Source organism: Mus pahari, chromosome 10, assembly GCF_900095145.1.
Source record: "Mus pahari chromosome 10, PAHARI_EIJ_v1.1, whole genome shotgun sequence".
Lineage (NCBI taxonomy): Eukaryota > Metazoa > Chordata > Mammalia > Rodentia > Muridae > Mus > Mus pahari.
In genome coordinates this window covers 60,091,631-60,116,621 of record NC_034599.1, presented here as the reverse complement: position 1 = coordinate 60,116,621, position 24,991 = coordinate 60,091,631, and the positions used below count along the sequence as shown (strand labels likewise).

General features: G+C 50.4%; 1 protein-coding gene across 1 annotated transcript in view; it reads right to left on the bottom strand.

Moving 5' to 3' along the window:
- Positions 1-7,180: 7,180 nt before the first annotated feature.
- Igdcc3 (immunoglobulin superfamily DCC subclass member 3) overlaps positions 7,181-24,991 on the bottom strand; it is a 45,397-nt gene continuing 27,586 nt past the window's right edge. Inside the window, exons 3-14 of the mRNA XM_021207805.2 lie at positions 15,523-15,667; positions 14,893-15,023; positions 14,418-14,555; positions 12,711-12,869; positions 12,396-12,495; positions 11,339-11,586; positions 10,991-11,155; positions 10,219-10,410; positions 9,987-10,091; positions 9,129-9,267; positions 8,809-9,016; positions 7,181-7,903 (exon numbers count right to left, since the gene is read on the bottom strand). Of these exons, the coding sequence (XP_021063464.1) occupies positions 7,703-7,903; positions 8,809-9,016; positions 9,129-9,267; positions 9,987-10,091; positions 10,219-10,410; positions 10,991-11,155; positions 11,339-11,586; positions 12,396-12,495; positions 12,711-12,869; positions 14,418-14,555; positions 14,893-15,023; positions 15,523-15,667 (1,931 nt within the window). The 3' untranslated portion in view covers positions 7,181-7,702. The remainder of the gene's footprint in view (positions 7,904-8,808; positions 9,017-9,128; positions 9,268-9,986; positions 10,092-10,218; positions 10,411-10,990; positions 11,156-11,338; positions 11,587-12,395; positions 12,496-12,710; positions 12,870-14,417; positions 14,556-14,892; positions 15,024-15,522; positions 15,668-24,991) is intronic.

The following is a 24,991-nucleotide window of genomic DNA, read 5'->3' as shown; positions in this document are numbered from 1 at the left end:
CTGGAACTCACTCTGTAGACCAGGCTGGCCTTGAACTCAGAAATCCGCCTGCCTCTGCCTCCCGAGTGCTGGGATTAAAGGTGTGCGCCACCACGCCTGGCTAAATTTTTTACTTTTAAAATAGATTCTTTGAGAATTTCATAGATATACACAATGCATTTAGATCAGATCACCCCTCCAACACCCCCACTACCACCACCACTACCTCAAAGTTTCCTCCAGCCACCAGCAAGGTTCAATTTGCTATGTAAATTAGCTTTGAACTCACAGAGATCTACCTGCCTCTGCCTCCAGAGTGCTGGGATTAACGGTGTTTACCACTGTGCCCGACATTTATTTTATTTATTTGTTCATTCACCATTTATTTGTTTGCCTGTTTGTTTATCTAGAGCCAAGTCTCTCACTGGTCTGGAACTCACCAAGTAGGCTGGGCTGGCTGGCAAATGAGCCCCAGGGAGGGACCATCAACCAACAGTCACGCCACAATGCCCATCTCAGTGGCCACTGAGGACTGAGTGTGCGTGTGAGTAGCCCGTGGTCGGTTAGTTCACCATCATGTCAGCCTTAGTGGAGTCTTGGTTGTGGTAGCACAGCACCAGCAGGGTCCCTCTGGGGGACATTATTCCACTTCATAGGAGATAAAGACTCCGGGCTCAGGAGTCTGTCACCCTTGGCTACCCCACCCATCTCTCTACCAGCTCCTGGACAGGGGTGCCCAGCAAGGTTTTCCAGCTGAAGGGGTATAAACACATGGCTCTCGTCCCTTTGTTGTTTTCAACAAATTAAAATTTATCTCTCAGGGAGGAAATGAGAGGTCATTCCCGCCCCCCCCCTTCTTCTTCTTAATGGGCTCTGATGAAGGAAATGAATTGAGGGGGGAAGGGATCAGAAATCCGATCCACCTCTTCTGTCTCAGAAAGGGAGTGGGGACTCCCTGTGCCCTCAGAAGGGCAGCTGGGCACAGTGTGTTTTATTATATAATTAACCTTGACCCTTCTGGGTTCAAAGAAAGAGGTTAGTTGGAAATAAATCAATAGTCTGGTCTGGTCACTTCAAAGACTACAGAACCCGCTGGAAAATCCTATGTTTGTTCAGTGTGTAAATTAGAATAGGTATGCAATTCTTCTTGAAAGGTAGGAGGAGGGCTTTAGGCCTAACATTGAAATTAATTGTATATCCGCTTCCTCTAATCAGGCAGTCAGAGTCCTTTATTGTGCCTTAACAGGAAGAGGGGGAGGCCAGGAGAAGGCATTGTGACCTTTGTGTGACTGCTGGGCTGGATTCAAGAACAGTCAACTCTGGAGAGCGGTACTAGGGTATAGTCCTTTGTCACACGTCTGCAATATCTTCTTTTCTGTTTTCCCCCCTGCTGCTGGGGGGTCGAACCCAGGGCCTCCTGCACACTAGGCGAGCCCTTTTTCCCTGAGCTAGATTCCAACTGGAATCCTAGAACGCGCCAAACCATCACCATCCGCACAAAAAGTGTTTATCGTGTGCTTACACTGCACCAGGTGCCAGGAATTTCCTAGTTGGCTCCTCATTTGATCTCTTCACAAAGCAGTTCTTGACGTCTGGTTATGATCGCCACCGGTTGAAGAAATAGTCAGGGGGCAAAGGTCAAGCCTGGAGGGGCACTGAGATTCTCAAAGTCTGTTTTTGTGCCCTGGAGGAGTGAAAGGGAGCTGAGGCTGGGGGTGGGGGTGTTAAACTGCAAATACCACCTCCCCCCCACACACACACACCGCTCCTTTTTCATTTCCCTTCAGAAGTTAAACAGTAGCTGGGGCTGGAACTCAAGGCTTCACACACGCTAAGTGTCTTTCTACCTGTGCTGCACCTTTAGTAGTGGAAGCAAGCTTGTTTGTTTATTTTTACTATTAAATATTTATGTGTGTCCATGTCTCTGTGTATGTGTATGTACATGTGTGTCTGCAGGTGTGTGGGATACAGGCTTGTTACTTGGGTACTGGGGTCTGTACTCTGGTTCTTATGATTGTACAGCAAGCACTCTCACTCACTGAGCCATCTCTCCAGTCCTATTGCTACTACTACTACTACTACTACTATTGTTATTATTGAAATGTAGTAGTCTTGCTGTGTAGCCCAGGGCTGACACTATAGGGGTTGGGGGGTGCACCACCATCTCAGCCCAGGTTTATCTTTTGTTTTGTTTTGAGAGACAGGATCTCACTGTGTAGTCCTTGATGGCCTGGGACTTACAATGGTGCTGGCCTTGAACTCACAGAGAGCTGCCTGCCTGTTCTCCCAAATGCTGAGACTAAAGGTGTGTGCTGATATGCCCGGCCTCAGGCATGCTTGGCTTCATCTCTAGTTCATCTTCTGCTTTTTTTTTTTTTCATTTTTCCTTTCTCTTATTCTGAAATTTTTAACTGGGCGTCCATCGACTGCTACTTCAGTCAGATCAAAAAGTGACAAAGGCCCTCTCTGCCTTCGGGAAACTGAACCCTAACTTCTAACTTTCTGGAGCAGTTGAAGATGATAAGCCCATTGTGCACTTCAGAGGAGAGGTTCAGTATGAGAGAGTTAAACAAGGTGCAGTGAAAGGCTCAGAAGGGGTTCTAGCTGGAGAGGATGAGAAAAGAGCTCCCCAGACCATGGGGCTGACTGGCAGGGACTGAAGGCACAGCCTGCAAAAAGGCCCAGAGGTCTTTGCATGCCCGGGGGAAGTCAAAGGCTTGTCTTAGATAGCTGGGCTTGGTGATGGGAATAGAGCATTAGCCTCTTTCCTCATTAATAATAATGACAGTGTGCTCAGCCCCAAGGCCTTCCTGGACTCCGACTTGTTCACTCCTCCAGCAATCCATGCAGGAGGAAATTAGAACAGAGATGAGGGTGTGTCCACGAGTCACTCAGCTGGACAGTGACAGAGCCAGGATTATACATCTTAGCTGGTCCTCTAAGACCCCTGCCTCTTGTGAGGACACCTTTTTTTGTTTTTTGTTTTGTTTTGTTTTGTTCTCGAGACAGGGCTTCTCTGTGTAGCCCTGGCTGTCCTGGAACTCACTCTATAGACCAGGTTAGCCTCAAACTCAGAAATCCGCCTGCCTCTGACTCCCAAGTACTGGGATTAAAGGAGTGTGCCACTACTGCCCAGCATGAGGACACCTTGAATTATGGGCATAAAGCATTGTCCCTGGCCTGTTCTGGGGCAATGAGTTTATGGCAGGTTCCCTGTCCCATTTTATGATACATTTAACAGTCCTTGGACAAGAAGTGTATCAGATAGGCCAGGATCTCCTCATTCTTGAAACAAACAACACACAAGCAACATACAGAATGAGCAGGTTGTATTTATATATTTAGGAATACGAGACACACCACACACACACACACACACACACACACACACACACACACCAACAATTGAACACGGTCATGAATTTGAAAGAGAGAAAAAAAAAAGAAAGAAAGAAAGAAAGAAAGAAAGAAAGAAAGAAAGAAAGAAAGAAAGAAAGAGAAATGCAGGGGAAAGGTTAGAGGGGGGAAGAGCAAGGGGTAGATGATGTAATTATATTATAATCTCAAAAAATTATAATAAGCAAAACAAAGCCCACTCTATTTCAGTTTCTTTCTATCCCATGCTGCAGATTTCCTTCTGGATGCACAGGTCGGAGCAGCAGCCTGCTTAGGACAAGGAATCTGGGAGTCGGGCTCTGAATCCTCCCCTCACTTCTCTGGGACTTGGCTTCTTCATCTGATAAATGTGATGGTCTTTTAGATGGCTTTTAAATATGATGGTCTTAGTTCAGTCGACTCACACGGTGGAAGAGATCAGACTCCCATAAATAGTCCTGTGACCTTCACATGTGCACCATGACATACATGTCTTCTTCCACTGTAAATGAACACATGGACTAAAAAGACTGCTGTCATCATTATTACTGGGACATAGGATTTCACCGAGCCCTGATCTTCTTCCCCGAGCAGATCCCAGGCACCATCAACCATTCAAAGATCATATGCTGTGGAAGCCTAGTGGTCATTCCATTTAATGTTTTCCATTTGTGTATCTAAGTGCCACGCCCCACACAGTGAATGACAGCCTCCCGAACCACCACCCCTCCAACCTTGACTTCTGTCTTGCTTTCTGTCCTGAATGCTCTCCCTGTCTTTTCTATTCCCCCACACAACCTTCCTTAATCTACAATGTCAACAACCCCACGCCTTGCCTTCCTTCTCTTTCCACGGAGTGTTACTGGCTTGCATCCACTTGTGAGTTATTTGTATTGTGAGTTCATAGAGGCTTGCTCTGCACCTCTCTTGGGGCGGGCATGGGGAGGGGGGAGCAAAGCACATTTTGACTGCTCCTGGTATTTAATAAGACACACCCATCCCAGTGACTGTAGTGTTCATCGCTTCCACACGGTGGCAGCAAAGTCCTCTTGTGGCGGCCCAGCTTTTTAAGTGCTGCCAGGCTGCCAAGCCTGGCTCCAGGGAAGTTAGGCAGAACAGAGGAGAGCCTTCGGCCTCAGTTGCTGCTCTCCTGCACCAACTTAAGTCTTGTTTGCTTGCTTATATGTGTATCTATATGGCTGTGCATGCCATAGTGTGTCCGTGGAGGTCAGAGGACAATTTGTAAGAGTCAATTCTCTCCTTCCACCATATGGGTCCCCAGGGTTATCAGGTTTGGTGGCAAATCTCCTTACCCGACAGACCATTTCACCTGCCACCTCCTATTTGATTTTTGACAGGTTCTCTAGCCCAGGTTGGCCTCAAATTCTCTATTTAGTTGAAGATGACCCAGAACTGATCTTCCTGCCCATAGATGATACAGGCAGCATGCTTACGTGTGTGCACGTGCATATGTATGTAATAATGTGTGTGTACATATGTGGTTGTGTATGTGTGTAGGTCAGAAGTGGCAATGGGAGGGTGGAGCTTGATTGCTTTTTACCTGATTTATTTTTTTGTCTGTGTTTGTTTGTTTTGCTTTTTTTTTTTTTTTTTTTTTACATCAGTTCTCACTGAACCTGAGACTCATCTTTTGGACCTGACCAGGCTGGTGGGCCAGTGGGTCCCTAGGATCTGCCACTCTCCAGCTTCCTAGCACAGGGATTACAGAGAAACATGGCTCCGTAGTTGTTTATAAAATATGCCCACATATCCCCCGACTCGTCCCAATTCCTTAAGTGTGAGCAGCCTTCCTGACTTGCTTTAAGAAACATTGTAAACCAGGCAGTGGTGGCCCACGCCTTTAATCCCAGCACTTGGGAGGCAAAGGCAGACAGATCTCTGAGTTCGAGGCTAGCACAGAGAAACTCTGTCTCCGAAAGAAAAGAAAAGAAACAATGTAGCCGTAGGTACCAGTAGGGCCAGATTAGACATAGTAACAAGTCTGTCACCTACCTGGTGCCTCTTACTCTGACAGTATGTATCAACCACTAGACATGGGAGGATGGGAGGAGTGAGGCTCCAGCCTCAAGCTGCCCAGGTGAATGAAGCTGAGCAGGAGAGAGAGAGCTGCCCACCCAAGGCTAGTTCTGCCCAAACCATAGCTCCTGAGCAGAGTAGATGCCTTGTTAAAACTCACTGCACCAGACATTCAGAATGGGCTTCAAGCCATCATCAGTCTTTGAGATGGTAGATGGGGTGGACCGTGGGAGGGGAGGGGACCCTTATAACTGAGGATGACCCTGCATTTCTTATCATCCTGATTCTACCTCCTGAGTTCTGGGATTGTAGTTGCACAGCGCCATGCCCAGTTTGTGCAGTACTGGGGATGGAGCCCAGGGTTTTGTGCATGCTAGGCAAGTATTCTGCCAAATGAGCTATGACCTACCTCCTCCCCTTCCTTGAATTATGTATTTAATAATGAAAATGATGGTCACCGGCACAGCTACTTCACAAAACCTTGTGTGGACATGTGACCTGCCCACTTTGTGCCCACACAATTCGGTTTGGCTGTTAGTATCTCAGGCTCTGTGAGGGTCCTTCCCCCACCCCCATCCCCATCCCTCTGACATCAGTGGACTAGAAATTGACACTGTAGCAAAAAAAACTCACTGTTCACTTTGGCAACAGTACTTTTATTCAGTTAAAATGAATCGACTGTGACAAACCCAAGTCAGGCCAAAGAGGCTGCCAGCCCCTCTCCCCTAGCCTCTCTGAGCAAGGAAAATGGGATGCCACAGAGAAGCAACTTGGGGACAGAGGACACTGGCTCAGAGTGGGAAGAGCCCTAGAATCCACCTACCATTTGGGAGAAGGGACAGACTGCCCTTCCCAAGTCCACTTGGACAAGAGTCTAGGTTTCTAATGAAACACCACAAATTCTACCTTTTAGCTAATTCTCTAGAGTTCGGGGTGGGAGTCCCTAGAGGATTTGGGGTCAGGGACTTTACGTTCTAACCTCATTTTTTAAAGAATACACTTAACCTTTTTTTTTCTTTAAAAAAAGTTTTTCTTTTGCTATTTAAAAATTTTTTTCTGAGTGTAACCAAAAATAGGTATTTGTGGTTTTTTTTTTTTCCTTTCTGTTACTTACTTTTTAACCTAAGTAGTTCAAAGAACAATACAACAGAAAAGAGAAATAAAACGTAAACACGCCTCATAAAAAAATAACTCTTGGCCACCCCTGCTGACTGGGTAGGCCAGGTTCCCTGGGTCCCCGAAAGCTGGAGTGCCTCTATGGGAGAGCACCCGCCTCCACACAATGCAATACATTCCAGAGACTGGGCCCTGTATCTGGGAGAACAGGAGACAGGTTATGTCCCACCTTCCCTAAACCCAGGCAGGGAGGACCATAGGGATGCAGGTGGCCAGTGGGTTGTCTGAGAAGGTCAGAACACCACGGGTGGACAGACACAGGAGACGGAGTTCAGGTGGCAGGCAGGGATGTGACTAGTTTGGGACGATTTATACTTCAAGGAACAGCTTTCCTCTTGTTTTTGGCTTGCTTCACATTTTCTTTCTGACCAGTTTCAGCTCTTATTTCTGTGAGCCCCCATGGTCACCTAGCTACAGCCTCCTCTGTGGGGGAGAGGTAGGCTAGGCCAGGGATGAAGGAGGCTGGGGAGGGTCCAGTGACAACGCAGGCCCACACTGAGGGCCGTGAGCCTTGAGGTAGACAGTTTCTTTCACACTTGGAGTTGGGACAGTGGTTCTTGTAGGGGTTAGGTGGGTTTTTTTTTTTTTTCTTTTTCTTTTTTCTTCTCCTTTTTCTGTTACTCTGGGCAGCAATATAGGTGGGAAGGGGCCCCCATTAAGGGGCTTGAGGTAGGAGTGCTTTCGGGCTCTGTGGGGTAGAGGCAGAGGCTACAGCCCCGCTACCCCCAAGGACATTCATTCCGGCTGAGGTAGGTGCTGAGAGTCACAACAGCTCAAAATCCATCCTGAGAAAACAAGGTCCGAGCAGGGTGACAGCATCAGGGGCCGGGCCACAGCAAGGACATATTTTTGGAGTATAATTCACTTCCTCTCGCTTTCTTCTTTCTTTTCCTTTTTTGACTTTTAAATTTTGATTTTTAAAGGAAAACATTTGTTTCCTAAGTCCTGTGGGTAGCAGGCATTGGTGAGGGGACATTGGCTCCAGCAGGGAGATGCCTTGCTTGTAGGACCCACTGGTTCCTGTGGTTTGAGAACCCTGTCCTTCACTGATGAGCTCCAAATCCCACGGAACAGGAAAAACCTCGCCTTTGACCTGAGAATGGGGTACCACCCCTCGGGAACACACCGATGCTGCTCACTGGGGCACTGTGACTGCTGGAGGCTGGGCCTGTCCTTCACTGAGGGGGACAGGGCCTACATCCTGGGGTGCTGGGACAGGCCCAGGCCCTGCACAGGGGGACATGGCCTCTGTTGTCCTCCCTGACACAAGGTTGAAGCCTTGAAGCTGCACCATGGAGAGCTGGGTCTCCTCACATGGAGCAGGGGCTGTGGGATCCTGAGGAGGGAAGAGTCAGGTGTGGAAGTCAGTATCAGAGCCGGAGGCGAGGACCAGACTCCATGCCACCCCAGGGTATAGGTTCAGCAGACAGGTCTAAACTTTGGGCACGGCAGCATGCCGTCATCCAAAAGATCACGCTGGAGACCACTCAGGCAGTGAAGTGATAGAAAACAAATGCTTTCTCTTTTTCCTTCGAGGGTCTCACTGTGTAGGATGGCTTAGAACTTGCTATATTAAAGGAGTTGGCCTAGAACTAACTCATAGAAATCCACCTGCCTCTGGCTCCTGAGTGCTGGGAATGAAGGTGTGGACCCCCAGGCTGGAAATCATAACTTTTTTCTTTTTAATGGTTTTAGAGCTTTATTGTAGAAAGGCGGGGGGAAAGAGAGAAGATAGAAAGAGGGAGACCACTGGCCATGGCCACATGGAGAGAGGGGGGAAGGGAGAGAGAGAAGGCAGGCTAGAGATGAGAGTAAGACAGGTGAGAGCTTAAAGAGCTTTTTTTTTTTTTTTTTTTTTTTTTTTAAAGAGGGTATTAGGTAGCTTAGGCTTGCTCTCTCTGTAGCTGAGGATATTCCTGAAATTCTGATTTTTATGCCTTCACCTCCTGAATGCTAGAATTGCAGGTGTACACCACCATACGTGGGCACATCCTGCTTTAAGTAAATTTATGATTTTGTGTGGGACCACATTCATGGCCATCACCTGCCAAGTGCAGAAGCATGTGGATTCCTGGCTAGCCAGATGTGCTTGGCTATCCCTAGGTCTCCCAGTCTGACTCAGGATCCAAGGAGCAGCACGGGCAGGAGTTGGAGATTGTGCCCTGTGGCCAAGATGTAGGGATGGGCAGCACTGAGGGGGTCAGAGACTGAGGGAGAAGGGTTGGAGGCCTGGGCACTCACCGTGGGCCTGGAGCCTGACTGCACAGCTGATCCAGCTGTGGGGAACAGCTGCTCCAACTCCTTGGCGTCCACTGGCTTTTCTTCTCCGCTCAGCTGGCCCCCTTCTCCTCGGCTCACTCCATTCAGGGCCAGGATACCAGGGTCCCTTTGGCTCCGGGGACCCTGGGGAGGGGAGAGCTGGTTTTCCACATCCTTACACAGGAGGACCCTAAGAGGTGAGCCAATTGTTAGGGGAGCACCATTGGGGTTAGAGACAGACTGAGGGAGGACTGAGGCGCCGCCTTCCCCTGCAGCTGTCTCTCCCCAGACTCAGAACTCACCTGCCCCTCTGGCCAAACAGAAGAAAGAGGACGCAGAAGATGATGCAGGTGACTCCGATGTGGATGCCGATAACAATGCCTGTAGTAGACGTATGGTTGGTGACATCTTCCTTCCGGCAGTCACATGGGGGAGTCAGGGCTAGAGGGGAGGGCAGGTTGGGGCACAGCTTGCCTGGCCTGAAGCAAGACTCCCTAGCTCTCTCCCTCTGCTTTGGGACCCTACCTCAGTCGTGTGGTCCTTTCTGGTACTTGTTATGGCAGCAGCTCTGTGCCAGCTAGTAGCTATGCCAGCTAGTAGCTATGCCAGCTAGTAGCTATGCCAGCTAGTAGCTATGCCAGCTAGTAGGACTAGTGTTGTTTATTTTGAGATAGGGTCGCATGTAGCCCAGGCTGGCGTCAAACTTGCTATGTAGCTGAGAATGACATTGAACTTCTGATCCTCCAGCTCCTTCCTCCTGAGTGATGTGACTAGAGATGTTATGCCTGGTTTCTGTGGCACTGGGGATGGAACCCAGGACTTTGTACTTAGGAGGTAAGCATTGTATTAACTGAGTTATAGTTCCAGCCAGGACTAGCTGCACCTTGTTTTGGTTTTATGGATCATTTCATCCTGGCCATAGTTTTATAAAGTAGGTATCCTTAACCTTGTTTCATAACAGGGAAAAACAAAAAAACAGGGTCCAGAGAAGTTAAACAACCTACCCAAGGTCACACAGCTGAAAAGCTGCAATGTTAACCTTTACGCTTCCATCTGAGCTGTGTGCCTGAGGACGTACTGTCCCCTCTCCTAGCCTGCTTACTCTACATCCTCCTCCCTGCAGGCCAGGCTGCAGCACGGGTCCTAGTCTTAGCCCTCACCTGTCCTCTCAGAGGCTCCCTTCAAAGACACAAATCGGACCGTGGCGTTTCCGTCTCCATGCTGGTTGTAGGCGAGGAGCTTCACCTCGTACACAGTGCTGGGGTCTGTAGGAGGCAGGGCTACTGAGCAACATCCCCTCCCTGCCAGACACCTTTGTCCTGGAGTGGAAGGGACCCCACCCCTGGTCCCCAGTACCAGACCCTGCCCAGCCCCGCACCCTGCAGGTCTCACCAAGCTGGCTGAGGTTGTAAGAGGAGACAGTCCCAGGGAGCAAGATGGGGCCAGTGAAGGAGGTTGCACTGACTGGGCGGTAAAACAGTTTGAAGCCTCCGTTGTGTTGGGCCAGCCGTGGCCAGGGCTTCCATAGCAGTTGTAGAGAGGAACTGCCCAGCAACCGCACAGATAATGGGGGTGGGACAGGGGCTGGAGAGCCAAGATGTGGACAAGTCAGTGGAAGCTCTAGCTTTCCATCTGTGACCCAGAACCCACGATCCTTGCAGCCCCCGGGTCTCTGCTCAGACAGCATCTCTCAATGAATCAGAAAAGGCCGCCCCTCCCTCCCAGCATAGCCAGGTCCCCCGCTCAGCCTGAGGACCAGGCACCTTGTTCAGTATACAACCTGAACAGTTACACATGATAGTTCTGCTCCGATAGCCTGAGCATCTATAATTTTGTATACCACTGTGATGGTTTGCTTATGGTCGGCCCAGGGAGTGGCACTGTTGGAAGGTGTGGCCCTGTTGGAGTAGGTGTGTCACTGGGGGTAGGGGCTATAGGACCCTCATCCTAGCTGCCTGGAAGTTGGTCTTTTCCTAGCAGCCTTCAGATGAAGATATAGAACTCTCAGCTCCTCCTGCCCCATGCCTGCCTGGATGCTGCCATGCTCCTGCCTTGGTGATAATGGACTGAACCTCTGAACCTGTAAGCCAGCCCCAATGAACCGTTGTCCTTACAAGAGTTGCCTTGGTCATAGCATAAACCCTAAGACACCCACACTCCTCACCTTCACCCAGGGTGCTGGCCAGGGTGGGGACAGAGGCTAAACTGGCCCCTCGTGGTGTGTAGGCTTTGATGTAGAAGCTGTAGGCAGTGGAGGGCTCAAGGTCTCTCACCAGGTGCTGAAAGGTGCTCTTGCTGACAGCTTCCTGGTACTCTAGCTTGGGTGAGTCTGGGAGGCGAAGGGTAGGGAGTGTTAAGGGGTAGGAAGGAATCTCGGAAGCTTCGGTGAACTGAGGTCAGGGAGCAGGGTGCTGAAGGAAAGGAAGGTGTTAGGCCAGGATGTTATGTGTGGTACGGAGGGTTAGCTACAGCGAGGGTGGGTGACAGAGCTCTCCTGAGGGTCACTACCCACCGGCAGCCTTCCTGATGTGCAAGACATAGCCAATGATCTCCTTGGTGTGGGCCAGAGGCTCACTCCAGGACACTCGAACCTCAGTGGAGGACACAGAGACAGCGCGGACATTGCGTGGGGGGCCTGGCAACCCCTCGGCCCACAGCACCGTCAGCCTGGCGCTGGCTTGTGACGAGCCAGCAATGTTCTCAGCCACACATTGGTAGATGGCTTCATCTTCAGGTCCAACTCCAGAAATGCTCAGTGTGCTGCAGGGGAAGGGAGAGAGAGCCTCAGAGGTCGGGCATACCTCCCACTGGAGAGACAAAGAGGCCCACTTCCTCCTTGTCAGAGCGAGACTCATCTGCACAAGGGTGGTGGGCCGAAGACTTAAGCCCCAAGTCCCCAGACTCCCATCACGTCCCTCTGGCTAGAGATACACAGTATATTTGGGCTACTTATTTCTTGACCACTGTCTCTTCCCAGGATAGCATCCCAACACACACACACACACACACACACACACACACACACACACACACACACACACACACNGGGGGGGGGTAGAGGGTAGGAGGGGGGTATGGGTCAGAGGAGACTGCTCCTAGTCTTCTTCCTTCACCCCAGCATCTAGGGAGAGGACTCCATCTTAAGGACTATTCAAAAAGACTGACATCTGTATCCGTAAGCAATCAAGCTGAGCTCCGTGCTCAGGAAATTGTTAAATAAATAAATGTGCTAATAGGGCTGGCTGCACCTCCAAGGCTTTAATGACAGGAGATGGATGAGCCCTCCCCCTTCACCACCTAATTCCACTTCCCTCCAATCCCAGGCTTGCTCAAGCCTCTATTAACACTCAAGAATGAAATACTCCATCACTTTCATGTGGGCAGATTAACGGCACATAGCATGCTAAACAAACAGCATTTAGGTTCCCGATCCCCCACCCCCACCCCCCATCTCCCATCCCACAGGAGGAGACAGCCTCGGGGGTGGGGTGGAGCCCTGGGAATGGAAATTGAGGCTGGCTGCTGCGAGCAAGGTGGGGGCTGCCGTGTGAGAGGGAGATGACAGGTACAGCGTAGCGCACAGCAGGCGGGCGTGAGCGTGGAAGTGGCACACGTGTGAATGAAACGGCTTCCCAGGAAGGAACATGTGTGAGCCCTGGGAATGACCCGCTGAGATCATGGGCGGCAAGTCTGAGAACTCCACAGCCCTCTGGTGCTAATACTCATATTCTGGGGGGGAGGGGGGGTCCTGCAGGCTTTGACTTGGCCAGAGACCTATGAGAGGTGAGGGGCGGGGCTAGGGCGGGGCTAGGGTTGGAATGAGAGAAGGTTTTGGTCTCTGGCACACATCAGAGATGCTGAGGAGGCTCAGGAAGGCTCCATACCTTGTACGACCAGCCGACCCTGGGCTGTCCTCCTCACCCGGGTGCCAGGTCTGTTGGCTGCACAGACATAGACACCTGAATGCTGGACGGTCACATCTGAGATGATAAGGTTTCCTGTACCCAGCACCTGGATGCCCTCCACCCCAATGGGGCGGCCATCTGCAAAGGAAGTGGAGGGAGGATGAGCTGGGTCAGGAAGATAGGAAGGATAAGAATATTCCAGAATGCTCACTCCTCTACCAGTCTTTCAGAAAGCCCCGACCTATGGCTTTGACACCACTCCTCTCCAGATCTCCAAAAGTGGCAGGGAAATGCGGAGCCCTGGAGGCCAGCAGCAGGGGGCCAGCGTCCTGATTCTAGCGTGATGACTGCTAGCCCGTTCTGCTGTTGTTTGCTTTGGGTTTTAGACAGCATCTCACTGCATAGCCTGAGGTGAGATCCTTCTGGTTTAGACTCCTAGGTGCTGGAATTACAGACCTTACAGCCCAGTTCTCAACCTGTGGGTTGTGACCTCTTTGGGTGTCTAACAATCTTGTCACAGGCGTCACCTGAGACCGCTAGAAAACATGGCTATTTACATTACGATTCCTAACAGGAGCAAAATTACAGTTTTGAAGTAGCAACGAAATAATTTTATAATTGGGGGTCACCACAACATGAGGAACAGTATGGAAGTGTCACAGCATCAGGAAGGTTGAGAACCACTATCTTAATTCCACAGAGGATCTGAATTTGATCAGCTGTTGTTAAATCCCGCGGCTAGCTATCTGTTCTATCTAGGATGCTGAGACACATGCTCAGGAACATAAAGGCTCTGGGAAGCTCCTGAGAAAAGGGCCTTGGGTAATTTTCTTCCCCACACGAATTAGGCCCCTGAGCCATTCTTTCTCTCCTGCTAGGCCATAGCTTGGGAAACGAGGGAGCAGATGGCCCCTGAAGTGCCTAGTGGCTCCTGATGGTAGCCTGCTCTTTCCAACCTCTCCCTGGGACCCAGACCCTCCCCCCACCCCCACCCCAGGGATCAGATTAGCCCAGCCAGAACACAAGGAGACAGCTCCCCATTCAGGCCCTGAAGTGGTGAAATCTACTCCATTATCCCACACGGCCCCTCCTTCCCCCATCACTCAGCTGCTAGTGCGGCACAGTCTCCCTGTGAATGTGACCCCACCCCACCCCCTCTAGAGGCTCCTTCCCCCAGTGACCTTTCGGCTCAGACTAGTGGCCCATCTGCACTCTTTCACTGTTTTCTTCAGCTGCCTGGGGATTCCGGCTGGGCGGACTTGGGAGCAGGCAAGCGCGGCGGGAGGGGAGGGGGGACGGGGCGTGGCAGAGCCAGGGTGGGTGGCTGAGATTTTGAAGGCTGAGGATTGCATAGCGGGGGGTGGGGGTGGGGGTGTGGCCAGGCACAGAGGGTGGGGCGGGAGGCACTGGGTGCTGTGGAGAGTTCTAGGGGCTAGAGAGACAGGACAGCTTGTACTCGGTAACCCAGGGAACTAAGCCAGCCTCTCAGGGAGAGAGAGAATGTAGCAGCAGGCTGACCTCCAGAGAAACTCAACCCTTCCCCAGGCCACGGGGAGGGGATCGGATTGACCCTTGCCGAAAACAAATACAATGTAAAGCCCCCCAGAGCTGGGTGATGAGACCGTGAGACCAGCCCTCCCAGGGGGGTAGGCTGGCTAGAGAGCAGGGACTATGGATAAGGCTCACCCAGGCGGCTCCAGGACACAATGGGGCGCGGGTTGCCCGTGGCGACACACTCCAGCACCGCAGTCTGGTGCACTGTCAGGGTGAGATTCTCAGGCCCCACAAGGATGGTGGGCTCCTTGTAGGTCCCAGAGCCTGAGCCTGAGAGGAGAAACCCACATTTCCTTATTTCTGTTGGAAGCTTTTTCACTCTCTCACTCCCACCCACCATGACCCAGGGTGAAGACAAGGAGATAGATGTTGGGGAACCTGCGGGTCCTCACAATCGTCCTCCCTCTCCCAGCCAGGCCTCTAGCCTTGGGAGAGCTCAGGGAAGACGTGCTTTCCAGAAAGAGAGGACCAGCCTCAGGCGCCTTCGGCTTGTGGGTTTATGCTCAAAGGGCCTCTGTATACACTTGGTCCCACTGGGGAACTGAGTCTGTCTGGGAGTAGACCAACTGGGGTGGCCGAGAAAACTGGGCAGGCCAAAGGAGCTCACCTGACACAGTGAGCCTGGCCCCGTGGCTGACACGCACACTAGCAATGTTTGAGGCCACACAGTGGAAGACGCCGCTATCCTCAGCCCGAAGTCCTGTTATCTGCAGGACTCCCTTGGGCAGTAGTGTGTACCTGTGAGGGAGGGCATAGTTGACTATCAGCACAAGCTGTTGTAACCTCAAGCCATGGGTATATAAGCAGAGACATGGGCACTGACCCAACCTTATTGCTGCGATCACAGATGACTACTGAGACCCTCCCAGGTGGACATACCCTCCTAGTCTTGATAACAACACACCCAATACACTTACACACTCTTCTGAGCCTAGCATCTGGGCCTAGTAAGCACTGTCCCAGCCTGCAGGCTATCCCAAGTCAGTTTCCCAGTTATCCCCTGTCCTTCCCACAAGAGTCTCGCCTCTCGGGCTGGAGAGATGGCTCAGTGGTTAAGAGCACCGACTGCTCTTCTGAAGGTCATGAGTTCAGATCCCAGCAACCACATGGTGGCTCACAACCATCCGTAATGAGATCTGATGCCCTCTTCTGGGACATCTGAAGACAGCTACAGTATACTTACATATAATAAATAAATAAATCTTTAAAAAAAAAAAAAAAAAAAAAAGAGTCTCACCTCTCATCGTCTGTGTCAATGGGGACTCTGTTCTTCTCCCATGTGATCAGGGGCTTGGGAAGCCCATGGATTTGGCACTGGAAGCGGGCCACACCACCCTCCTCACCCATGACGGCCTGGGGGTGCACGTGGAAGTCGGACATAGCTGGGGAGACAGAAAAGGGGAGGTGGATAAGGTACACACGGTGGAGGTGCAGACAGAGAGGGCTGAGAGGGTCACCCTCTGAGGAGCAGTGTCTTCTTGAGGCAGGACAGTAGCTTAGGGAACATAGCAGTCCTTCCTTCAGCCCTCCCCATCATGGGTAGGCACACTCCAACCCGAGGTGACATAGTCTTTAAGGTACCTGGATAGAAGACACTGAGATAAGACGTAGTCACCTACAAAGCTCCCGAGAGCCATAGGAGTTACCAAAAGGAGGCCAAAAACCAAAACAAAATAAATAACCCATAATGTTTCAAATATGTTTATAACCTTGTACCAGACTGAATTCATGGCTTCCCTTGGCTGTAGGGTGGACAAGCCTGGCAGACCAACTCTGGGAAGATGAAGCTCTAACAGGGTATGGGAGGCTCCTTAGGAGGGAAGGGTCTCTCAGACCTCACTCATGGAGGTCACCTAAACACAGGCAGGCACTGCCCCCATGTTGGCTAGTATATCTGCTGTGACCTGAGCAGTATGAGTCCCATTCTACAGAAGTGGAAACTGAGGCCTAGAGAGGGCGCCGGTTTATCCACCGTTACCTGGTAGGGTCATCAATAGAAGCTCTGCTAGACTCTCCTTGCCAGGGTCCAGTGGCTTTTTTCCCTTTCTTTCCTTCCTTGCCCTCTCCTCAGTACAGTTTCTGCAGTTTTCACAAGTGCCCCAAGAGGGTAGTGTATCCATGCAAGGTGACAGGCCCTCTCAGAAGATTGTCAAACCTTCCAATCTACATTTCAATGTGTCATAAATATTCAAGGCCTCCCTCCCCACCTTGGGGGGGGGTCAGACTCACACTTAAACTATGATCTGCAGAGGGGGCCATGGTGCCCCCTTGTACCCCCAGCTGGTTAAGTGTTCTTCCCACCCTGTTCCCACCCTGGCTCAGGCCTACACTGCAGACCTGAGAGGGGGGGAGAGCCCCTCCCGTGAGTTCCCAGCTTCAGCGCTGGGAGACTGAGATTTCATTAAAATCCACTTTGCTTCAAGTGCAGGAAGGCGGTACACCATCTGTCCAGGCTGCAGCCCCTCCCCTCTGGCACTCCATCAATTGGGACAGTGGCTTCCTCCCTCCCAGAAGGAGCACCCCCCACCCCAGCAGCAGGCACCCCCCCACCAAGCTTGTTGCTGACTGTTCCTGCTCTGGGCTCCCTAGCATGCCTAGACAGCCCTCCTCCTGGCCCCAGTGTCCCTTCCCTCTCAGGCTCCCTCAATCCAGTCCTGCTCTGGACTCCATGGCAGCTCAGCAGCTTGAAAGGAAGAGGCTCAGCCTCTGTGCCTTCCCCTCAAGAGTCTCTGGGGGCTGGCTCCTTTGTGGCTGTCCCCATCTCATTTGCATGTGGTTCATTAAATATAAACATGCATAAAAATCCCCTTCCCAGCCTCCTCCTCCCTGGTGGCCTCCCGGGACCGGGACTGTGGTAGATGGGTGTGCACAGCTCCTTGGACATGTATTCTGGGCTGCGTGTTTGCTGGGAAGCCTGGCGCTGTCTCCTGGATGTGGCCTGACCCCATCTGGACCACAGTAGGGATTTGAATCAGGCCAGCTACCACGGCGGTGGGTGTGTGTTTCTGGTGCTGTGTAGGTGATCAATCACGAGTATCTCCCTGTGGGTAAAGTTCCTGTGGACAGGACTGGGGGTCTGGGTTTGGGAGGGGAAGGCAAGTGGTCCAGCTGGGGTCCCCATCAGGCTTGATGAGAGAATCCTCTGGGAGCATCCAGAGGTCAGCCTGCCCTGCCTCAGGCCAAAGGCTGTGCTTGGCCAGAGGCCTATGGATCAACTCGGGGCTCAGGAGTGATAGAGAAGGTTCTGGGGCCCTGCCCAGATCAGCCTCCAGGAAGGTAGGACTGGAGACAGATCTTGGGGGTGGGGAAGACAGCACCCGGGCTCCAGAGTCGGCTATCTTATCCCCTCACTCAGACCCTGCCTAGGTAGGGGCAGAGATCTCCTTCTCACCCCAGCTGCAAGGGCAGGGTGGTTCCTACATGCCCCCTCCCCACCCCAACCTGGGGCTAATGGCTCTGCTGACTGCAGATGCCTCCTCATTACAGAAGCAAGCCTTTTTGGCCTCTAGTCCTCAGTCTGGACTCTGTGGAGGTCCTAGAACTGACCTGAGGAGAGGCAGAGGGGGCTGCTGCTTCTAAGTCCTGGGTGCTGGTATGGAGGAGTCTGGCCTCTGCTGGTGGGGTGGGGGGTGAGAGGTCAGGAGTGTCCCTTAGTACCTCAGCCAGTTAAGGCTGGGAAACCCTGCAGCAAACTGCATGTTAAACCAGGTTCTTTGTTTCTTCTTTCTCTTCCTCTTCCTCCTTCTCCTCCTCCTCCTCCTCCTCTCCTTTTTCTTTAAGATACCATTTATTTTTTAGCAGGGCAGTGGTAGTGCATGCTTTTAATCCCAGTCCTTGTGAGGCAGAGGCAGGCAGATTTATGCAAGTTCAAGCCCAGCCTGGTCAACAGAGTGAGTTCCAAGACAGCCAGGGCTACACAGAGAAACCCTGTCTTGAAAAACCAACCAACCAACCAACCAACCAAAAAGATATTATTTAATTTTATTTTATGTGTAATGGGTATTTTCCATGCATCTCTGTCTAATACATCATATATGTGCCAGCTGCCCAAAGAGGCCGGAAGAGGGAGCCCGATTGCCTGGAACTGGAGTTACAGACACTTGAGAGCTGCCATGTTGATGCTGGGAACTAAACCTAGGTCTTTTGCAAGAGGAGCCAGTGCTCTTAGCTGAGCCATCTCCCCAGCCCCAGGCAGCCTTTTCTCAATGGCTGGAGGGCAATGAGGACAGAGTTTGTCCCTCAGCTTGCCCTGGGGTCCCACTGGCCTGTCAGGGGTACCCTTGCTCTTGTCACCAAGCCTTCTGCTCCCCTCTCCTCTCCATGTCCTCCACTCTCTGTTCAGTCCTGAGGCTTGCAGAGAGCTTGCAGTCTAGAGGCTTGTCCCTAGTTTGTGCAGCATAAATGAAGGAGTAGGTGCCCTTCAGGATCCTCAGATTCTGTCTTACCTTTGCCACAGTCTCCAGGTCAGAGAGCTGCTCAGCTTAGCTGGGGTCCTGGAACCTTCTGGGTACCCCAGGCTCTCAAACAGATTTCAAGGCTCTTCTGGGATCAGGGTAGGAGTATTTGGTTCACAAGTTCCCCACCCCCCTTTCTCTGTCCATCTCTTTGTCTTTGTGTCTATCTGGGGTTTTTTTGTTGTTGTTTTGGTTTTGGTTTTGGTTTTTTTGGTTTTTTTTTGTTTTGTTTTGTTTTGTTTTGTTTTGTTTTGTTTGAGATAGAGTTTTGCTATGTAGCCCAGGCTGGCCTCAAACCCAATGCAATCCTTCTTTAGCCTCCCCTGTGCTGGGGTTCTAGGCATGAGCTTCCATACCCCTCAGACGTCTGTTCTTAGCCAGGTGTGGCAATATATGCTGTATTCAGGAGGCTGAGGCAGGATGATCATGAATTCAAGCCAGGCTTGGGCTACACACTGGGATTCTGAATTAAAAATGAAAATACAGTCTCCTCATGTTTGGGCCTGAGATAGCAGTGCTGGGTTCCTGGGTACTTTTATGTTATTAACCTTCCAGGGAAAGGGTTCCTGGGCACCTGTGGAACATCAGGCTGCCAGCAGGACCTCTGAGCTCCCTGAACAAGTCACCACAGAGGCCACTGTGGTTGAAGACTGTGGGGGCTGGTTACGGCTGTGGCAGGTATTAGCTGCCGAACATCAAATTGGTGCCGTGACCCTGGCTGATGGTGCTTTCCATGTCTTCAGACACTTGTTGGTCCTCTGGGGACAGTTTGGGTTCTTCACTTCAAGCTGGGTGACAGGAAAAGTAATGAAGTAGGTAGTAACCCTGCCAGGTGTGAGGGCCCAAGGAAGCAACAGGGGAAAGGAGGTGGCCAGCATCCTGTCCCCATGCATTAGAAAAGGGTCTCCCACATTCCCTGGCCCACCATGGGTTCGGCAGGTTATGGCAGAGACAGGAGGGGCAGAGAGTGAGGCCAGCAATCCCCGGTTGGAAGGAAATAGAAATGACAGGAAATGGTCCTGGACACCTCTATAAATCACCCAGAGGGACTGGATCTCCTGAGAACCAAGCCTAAGCAGCTCGGGAGAGGAACTTATTGCAGGGGCCAGGCCTGGATTTGATTAGACAGACTCCGGGGGCGCAAAGGGCAGGGACGGACAGAGGCAGAGGTCTGGGAAAGGGGCTCGCGTCTCCCACCTTTGGCTGCAGTCAGATTCCTCTCTGGCGTGGTGATGACTCACTTGCCTCTGTGTCTTATTTAGGGTTTTGCTGCCATGAACAGACACCATGACTAAGGCAATTCTTAATAAGGACAATATTTAATTGGGGCTTGCTTACAGAGGTTCAGTTCATTATCATCAAGGCAGGAGCATGGCAGCATCCAGACAAGCATGGTATAGGAGGAGCTGAGAGTTCTACACCTTCATCTAAGGCCACTAGAAGACTGACTCCCACATGGTTAGACACTTCCTCCAACAAGACTACACCTCCTAATAGTGCTGCTCCTGGGCCAAGCATATTCAAACCACCACAGTCTACCTCCTAAGTGCTGGGATTAAAGGCATGTACCACCATCATCCGGTAGATTTTTGAAAATTTAGGAACTAAAAAAAGTAAAAGATACTGATCATTCAAAATTGGCAAAGCAAAAATTACAGATGAGACACCAATACACACTCATTAAAATGAGTGTGGTAGTTCATATCACTTGTAACGGAGATGCAGGAAGATCAGGAGCTCAAAGTCATCCTCAACTCTCAAGTTCAAGGCCAACCTAGCTATGTGAGTGTCCCTGTCTAGGGAAAAAAGAGGGTAGTATTAGAAAAACAGGAAAAGGGAAAAATTGGGAAGGGTGTGGATGCCTGTGGGCTAAAGCAGTGCCGCCATTTGAGCCTATGAGTTAAAGTCCAGCTCAGGGCAGCTAAGTTGGCTCAGTGGTTAATAAATAGCACACATCACTCTTGTAGAAGACCTGAGTGTGATTTCCAGTACTCATCTAGGGCAGCTCATAACTGCTCTGTGGGCATCTGCACTCACACATGCACATACCCCCAGCACATACACATAATTAAAATAAAATAAATACTTATAAAAAATGTTCAAATAATAAGTACGGCCTCCTGTCTCAGAAAACCAAAACAAAACAATGATTGGGGGCTGGTCAGTGGTGGCACATGCCTTTAATCCCAGCTTGGGAGACAGAGACAAGTGGATTTCTGTGAGTTTGAGGCCAGTCTGGTCTTCAGAGTGAGTTCGAAGCCAGTCAGAAACCCTGTCTCAAAAAAACCAAAAACCAGTTGGGCGTGGTGGTGCACGCCTTTAATCACAGTACTCGGGAGGCAGAGGCAGGCGGATTTCTGAGTTTGAGGCCAGCCTGGTCTACAGAGTGAGTTCCAGGATAGCCAGGGCTACACAGAGAAACCCTGTCTCAGAAAAACAACAACAACAACAACAACAACAACAACAACAACAAAACAAAAAAACCAACCAAGCAACCAATCAACCAAACCAAACCAAACCAAACCAAAACCCCTCACAATAAGTGAGGCGTGATGGTGATGGTTCAGTAGGTGTGTTTCCCCTATAAGACCCTGTCTCAAAATAACAATAATAGTAATAGTAATCTGGAGGCAGATGGTGATGTTTGAACAATAATAAAAATGCACTTTTATATCACTGAGCTACATACGTAAAATGATAAAATTTTATCTTATGTGAATTTTTGCTTTGTTTTGTCTGAGATAGGTTCTCACATAATGTAGGCAGGCCTCAAACTCTCTACAGAGCTTGAATTCCTGAGTCTCCTGCCTCATCTCCCGAATGCTGCTGTTAGGAGCCTGTACCACCGTAGTTGGCTCTGTTATGTGAACCTGTAAGAAATGTTTTTAAATTAATTAACCCAATTTGGTACCTGTACATTGTGGTGTCCGGTGTGAACTTGTCAGTGTGGGTGTGTGCAAGTGTGCGTGGAAAGCCAGAGGCTGAAGACGAGGGTCTCCTCCCAATTACTGGCCACCTTTATATATTTTTGAGTCAGAGTTTCTCCGTGAAACTGAATCTCATGACTTTGGCTAAAGTGAGTGGCCCGGAGCTTCGGAGCCTCCTTTCTGTCTCTGTGCCCAGCACTGCAGTGAAGACACCAGACACTATGCTGGGTCCTGGGGCAGGACATTTTTGTGGCAGACATTTTACCAACTGAGTCATCTCCTCAGCCTCCATTGTATGTATTTTTATGAGAGCAAAAACACTGGAAAACATAAATAATTGTTAGTTTAAAATAATTTTTAAAATATTCATTGTAAGTTAAAATAGTAATGGTTGGACCTTCAGAGAGTCCACAAAAACAGTATAAGAATATGCATTGATAATTTAAAAATACTGATAATGTTGATGCGAAAACATGTGAGAAATATCAGGTAAAATAAAATGTATTAAAATCAACTACACCTTGATCTGGCACTCAGGGGGACAGTTTGGCAGGCAGATCTCTGAGTTGAGGCTAGCTTGGTCTACATATCAAGTTCCAGGCCAGCCTGGGCTACATGAGATCCTATTTCAAAAAGACAAAAATATAAAAATAAATAAATAAATAGCAACCCCACTTGTGTGTTGTTCTTACTGTTTTGTAAATGTGACTACTAGAAAATTTAGTCACTTATGGCACTAAAATACTTTCACTAGCCAATGAGGCTACTTGGTGCCCATACAACAGTCCTCCCAACATCTGAGGTTGGAGATGTCCTATCTTCTAAAGCAACTTCCAGCCATCAACTGTCTGCATATTAAATTAGAATTAGGCCTGGTAAGGTGGCTCAGCACACCTTAGAGGTGTTTAACACCAAGCCTGGCGACCTAACTCCCATCACCGGGACCCATAGGGCTAAAGGAGAGAACTGACCTTTACAACTTGTCCTCTGACCTCGATGTGTGCCCCTACGGCATGTGAGCCCCCACTCCCTCATAAGTAAATGTAATAGAAACAAAGAAATACATTCGATGTAAAAATGTAAAATCTGTTCTTAAACGCACTGGTACTTTTCAAATGCTCAGCAGCCATACGTTGGCTATAGGGTACGCCATAGGGCAGCCCTGTAGAATCTCAGTCAGCACAGAGTATTCTCCCATAGTGTTCATCTGTAGGCAAGCCAGGGCCGCTTCTTTCTGCCTCCTTCTCACTGCTGTCCCTTCAAAAAGGACCCCCCTCTCTCCATCTCTGCCCCCGTCCTGCCCTGCCTCTCTGGCTTGCCCTCCTGTTGGCAGTATGAACAGAGAAACAGAGGTGAAGTCCTTACTCGGCTTGTGAATCTGAAGGCCAAGGCAGTTTCACATGGCAAGATTCTTTCCTGTCCCAAGTTGGGAAATCTTTGCTAAGAACTTTTTGCAGTAACAGTACAGACAATGTTAAAGACTCCAGAATCACACAGAATCGAGTGCAAAGCTCAGCACTACAATTGCATTCACCCCAACTTCAGTTCACTATTATGAACTCTGAGAACTTGGGCAAGTGATACGATCTCTCAGAACTTTCTTTTTTGTTGAGTTTTGTTTGTTTGTTTGATTGATTTTCTTTTAAAGATTTATTATTTATTTATTATATGTAAGTACACTGTAGCTGTCTTCAGACACTCCAGAAGAGGGAGTCAGATCTCATTACAGATGGTTATGAGCCACTATGTGGTTGCTGGGATTTGAACTCAGGACCTTCGGAAGAGCAGTCAGTGCTCTTAACTGCTGAGCCATCTCTCCAGCCCTTGTTTGATATTTTGCGACAGGGTCTCACTATGTAGTTCTGCTTGTCTGGAACTCATTTCCCAGGGATAGGACATAACTGGCTTCAAGTTCAAAGAGATCCCCCTGCCTCTGCCTTCCAAGTGCTGGGGTTAGAGCTATGTGCCACCACCACACTTGGCTCTCAGAACTTGTATTTTTGTCACCTGTAAAACAGGTGCTGCCCTCACTAGGCTGGCCGCTGCCTGCTGTTGGAGGGAATCAGGAAAACTGAACGCTACGACAGAGCAAGGCTGGGGGCAAATGACTCCGCCAAGAGTCCAGCATCTTTCCCAGAAGAGGACAAGGCAAAGCAGGCACCTCCAGTCCTCTGGAGATAGGCTGGGAGAGAATGTGCAAGAAAATGGTGACTGGGGAGCGGGTCATTGGAGGTGAGGGACAGCAAGGTGTTAACCAGAGTGTGGTCTTCTATCTGACTTACACTCAGAGGTTTCACAGAGACAAGCTGTCAGTTGGAAGAGGCCGCTGAGTAATGGAGGCCTTGATTTTTCTAGTAAAATGTTTATGAAGCCCATAAACTCATGCCTTTATTGGCCAGGCTCATTTTGGCCCTTGGATGTGGCTCTCTGAGGTGTAGTTAAAACACCTGCTGAATGAGGCCCCATGGCGACGCTGGCCCCCTTCCAGACCCACTCGGCAGAAGCAGCGGTGAGGTCTAGTGGGATTTGGACTCTGAAGGGTGAGGGGCCAGTTGTGTTCCACCTCCCATGTTCTCTAATCCCACAGGCACTTCTGTAAACGCCACATTCCAAAAGACTAGGGGAAGGAGGGCAGAGATGATAAGCATCCTGGGGCAGCTGGTACGTTACCCACCCTGCCCTTTACCCATGGGTGGGAAGTACAGGCCTTTTAACCCAGCTCTCTGGCCCAGACTCACCACTCCCAACACTCCCATGACTCCACCCTCCAGGTCCCCCTTTGCCCATCACTTTGGCTCTATTAAGGAGCAACAGGCATTGAGCAGCCGTGCCCCCCCCCCCCCGGTGGTAAAAGCACAACTCAGCAGCTCTGCGTGCTTTACTGTGGGTGAAACTGGAGTTTTGAATCCAAAGAGTGCGCTAGGAAGTGGGCAGGGCTGTGGATGCTGGACTAGCAGGAGAGTAGCTGGACCTAAAGCAGCTACTTTAGTAGGGTTAGAAGCCCCCTGGGCTTTGCTGCCCAGCTTTTGCCAGGTGATACCCGGCTGAGAAGCCTGTGTATCCTTCAGTCTGCCCCCTCAAGCTCCTGACCCCTTCTTGGGCCCCTGAACTCCTGGCTCTCTCTCCCACCTCCCTGGCTCAGCCACCAGCTCACCAATCCCCCTACTTTGGCCCCAATTCCAACACAAAAGGCAACTTTGTCTTTCAAGTCCCTAGTCATAAATCCACAGCTCACCCCTCTGCAGCCACCTCTGACAAATGGGGGCCTGGAAAGGGGAGTAGTGTGGGATGGTGTGTGTGTGTGTGTGCGTGTGTGTGTGTGTGT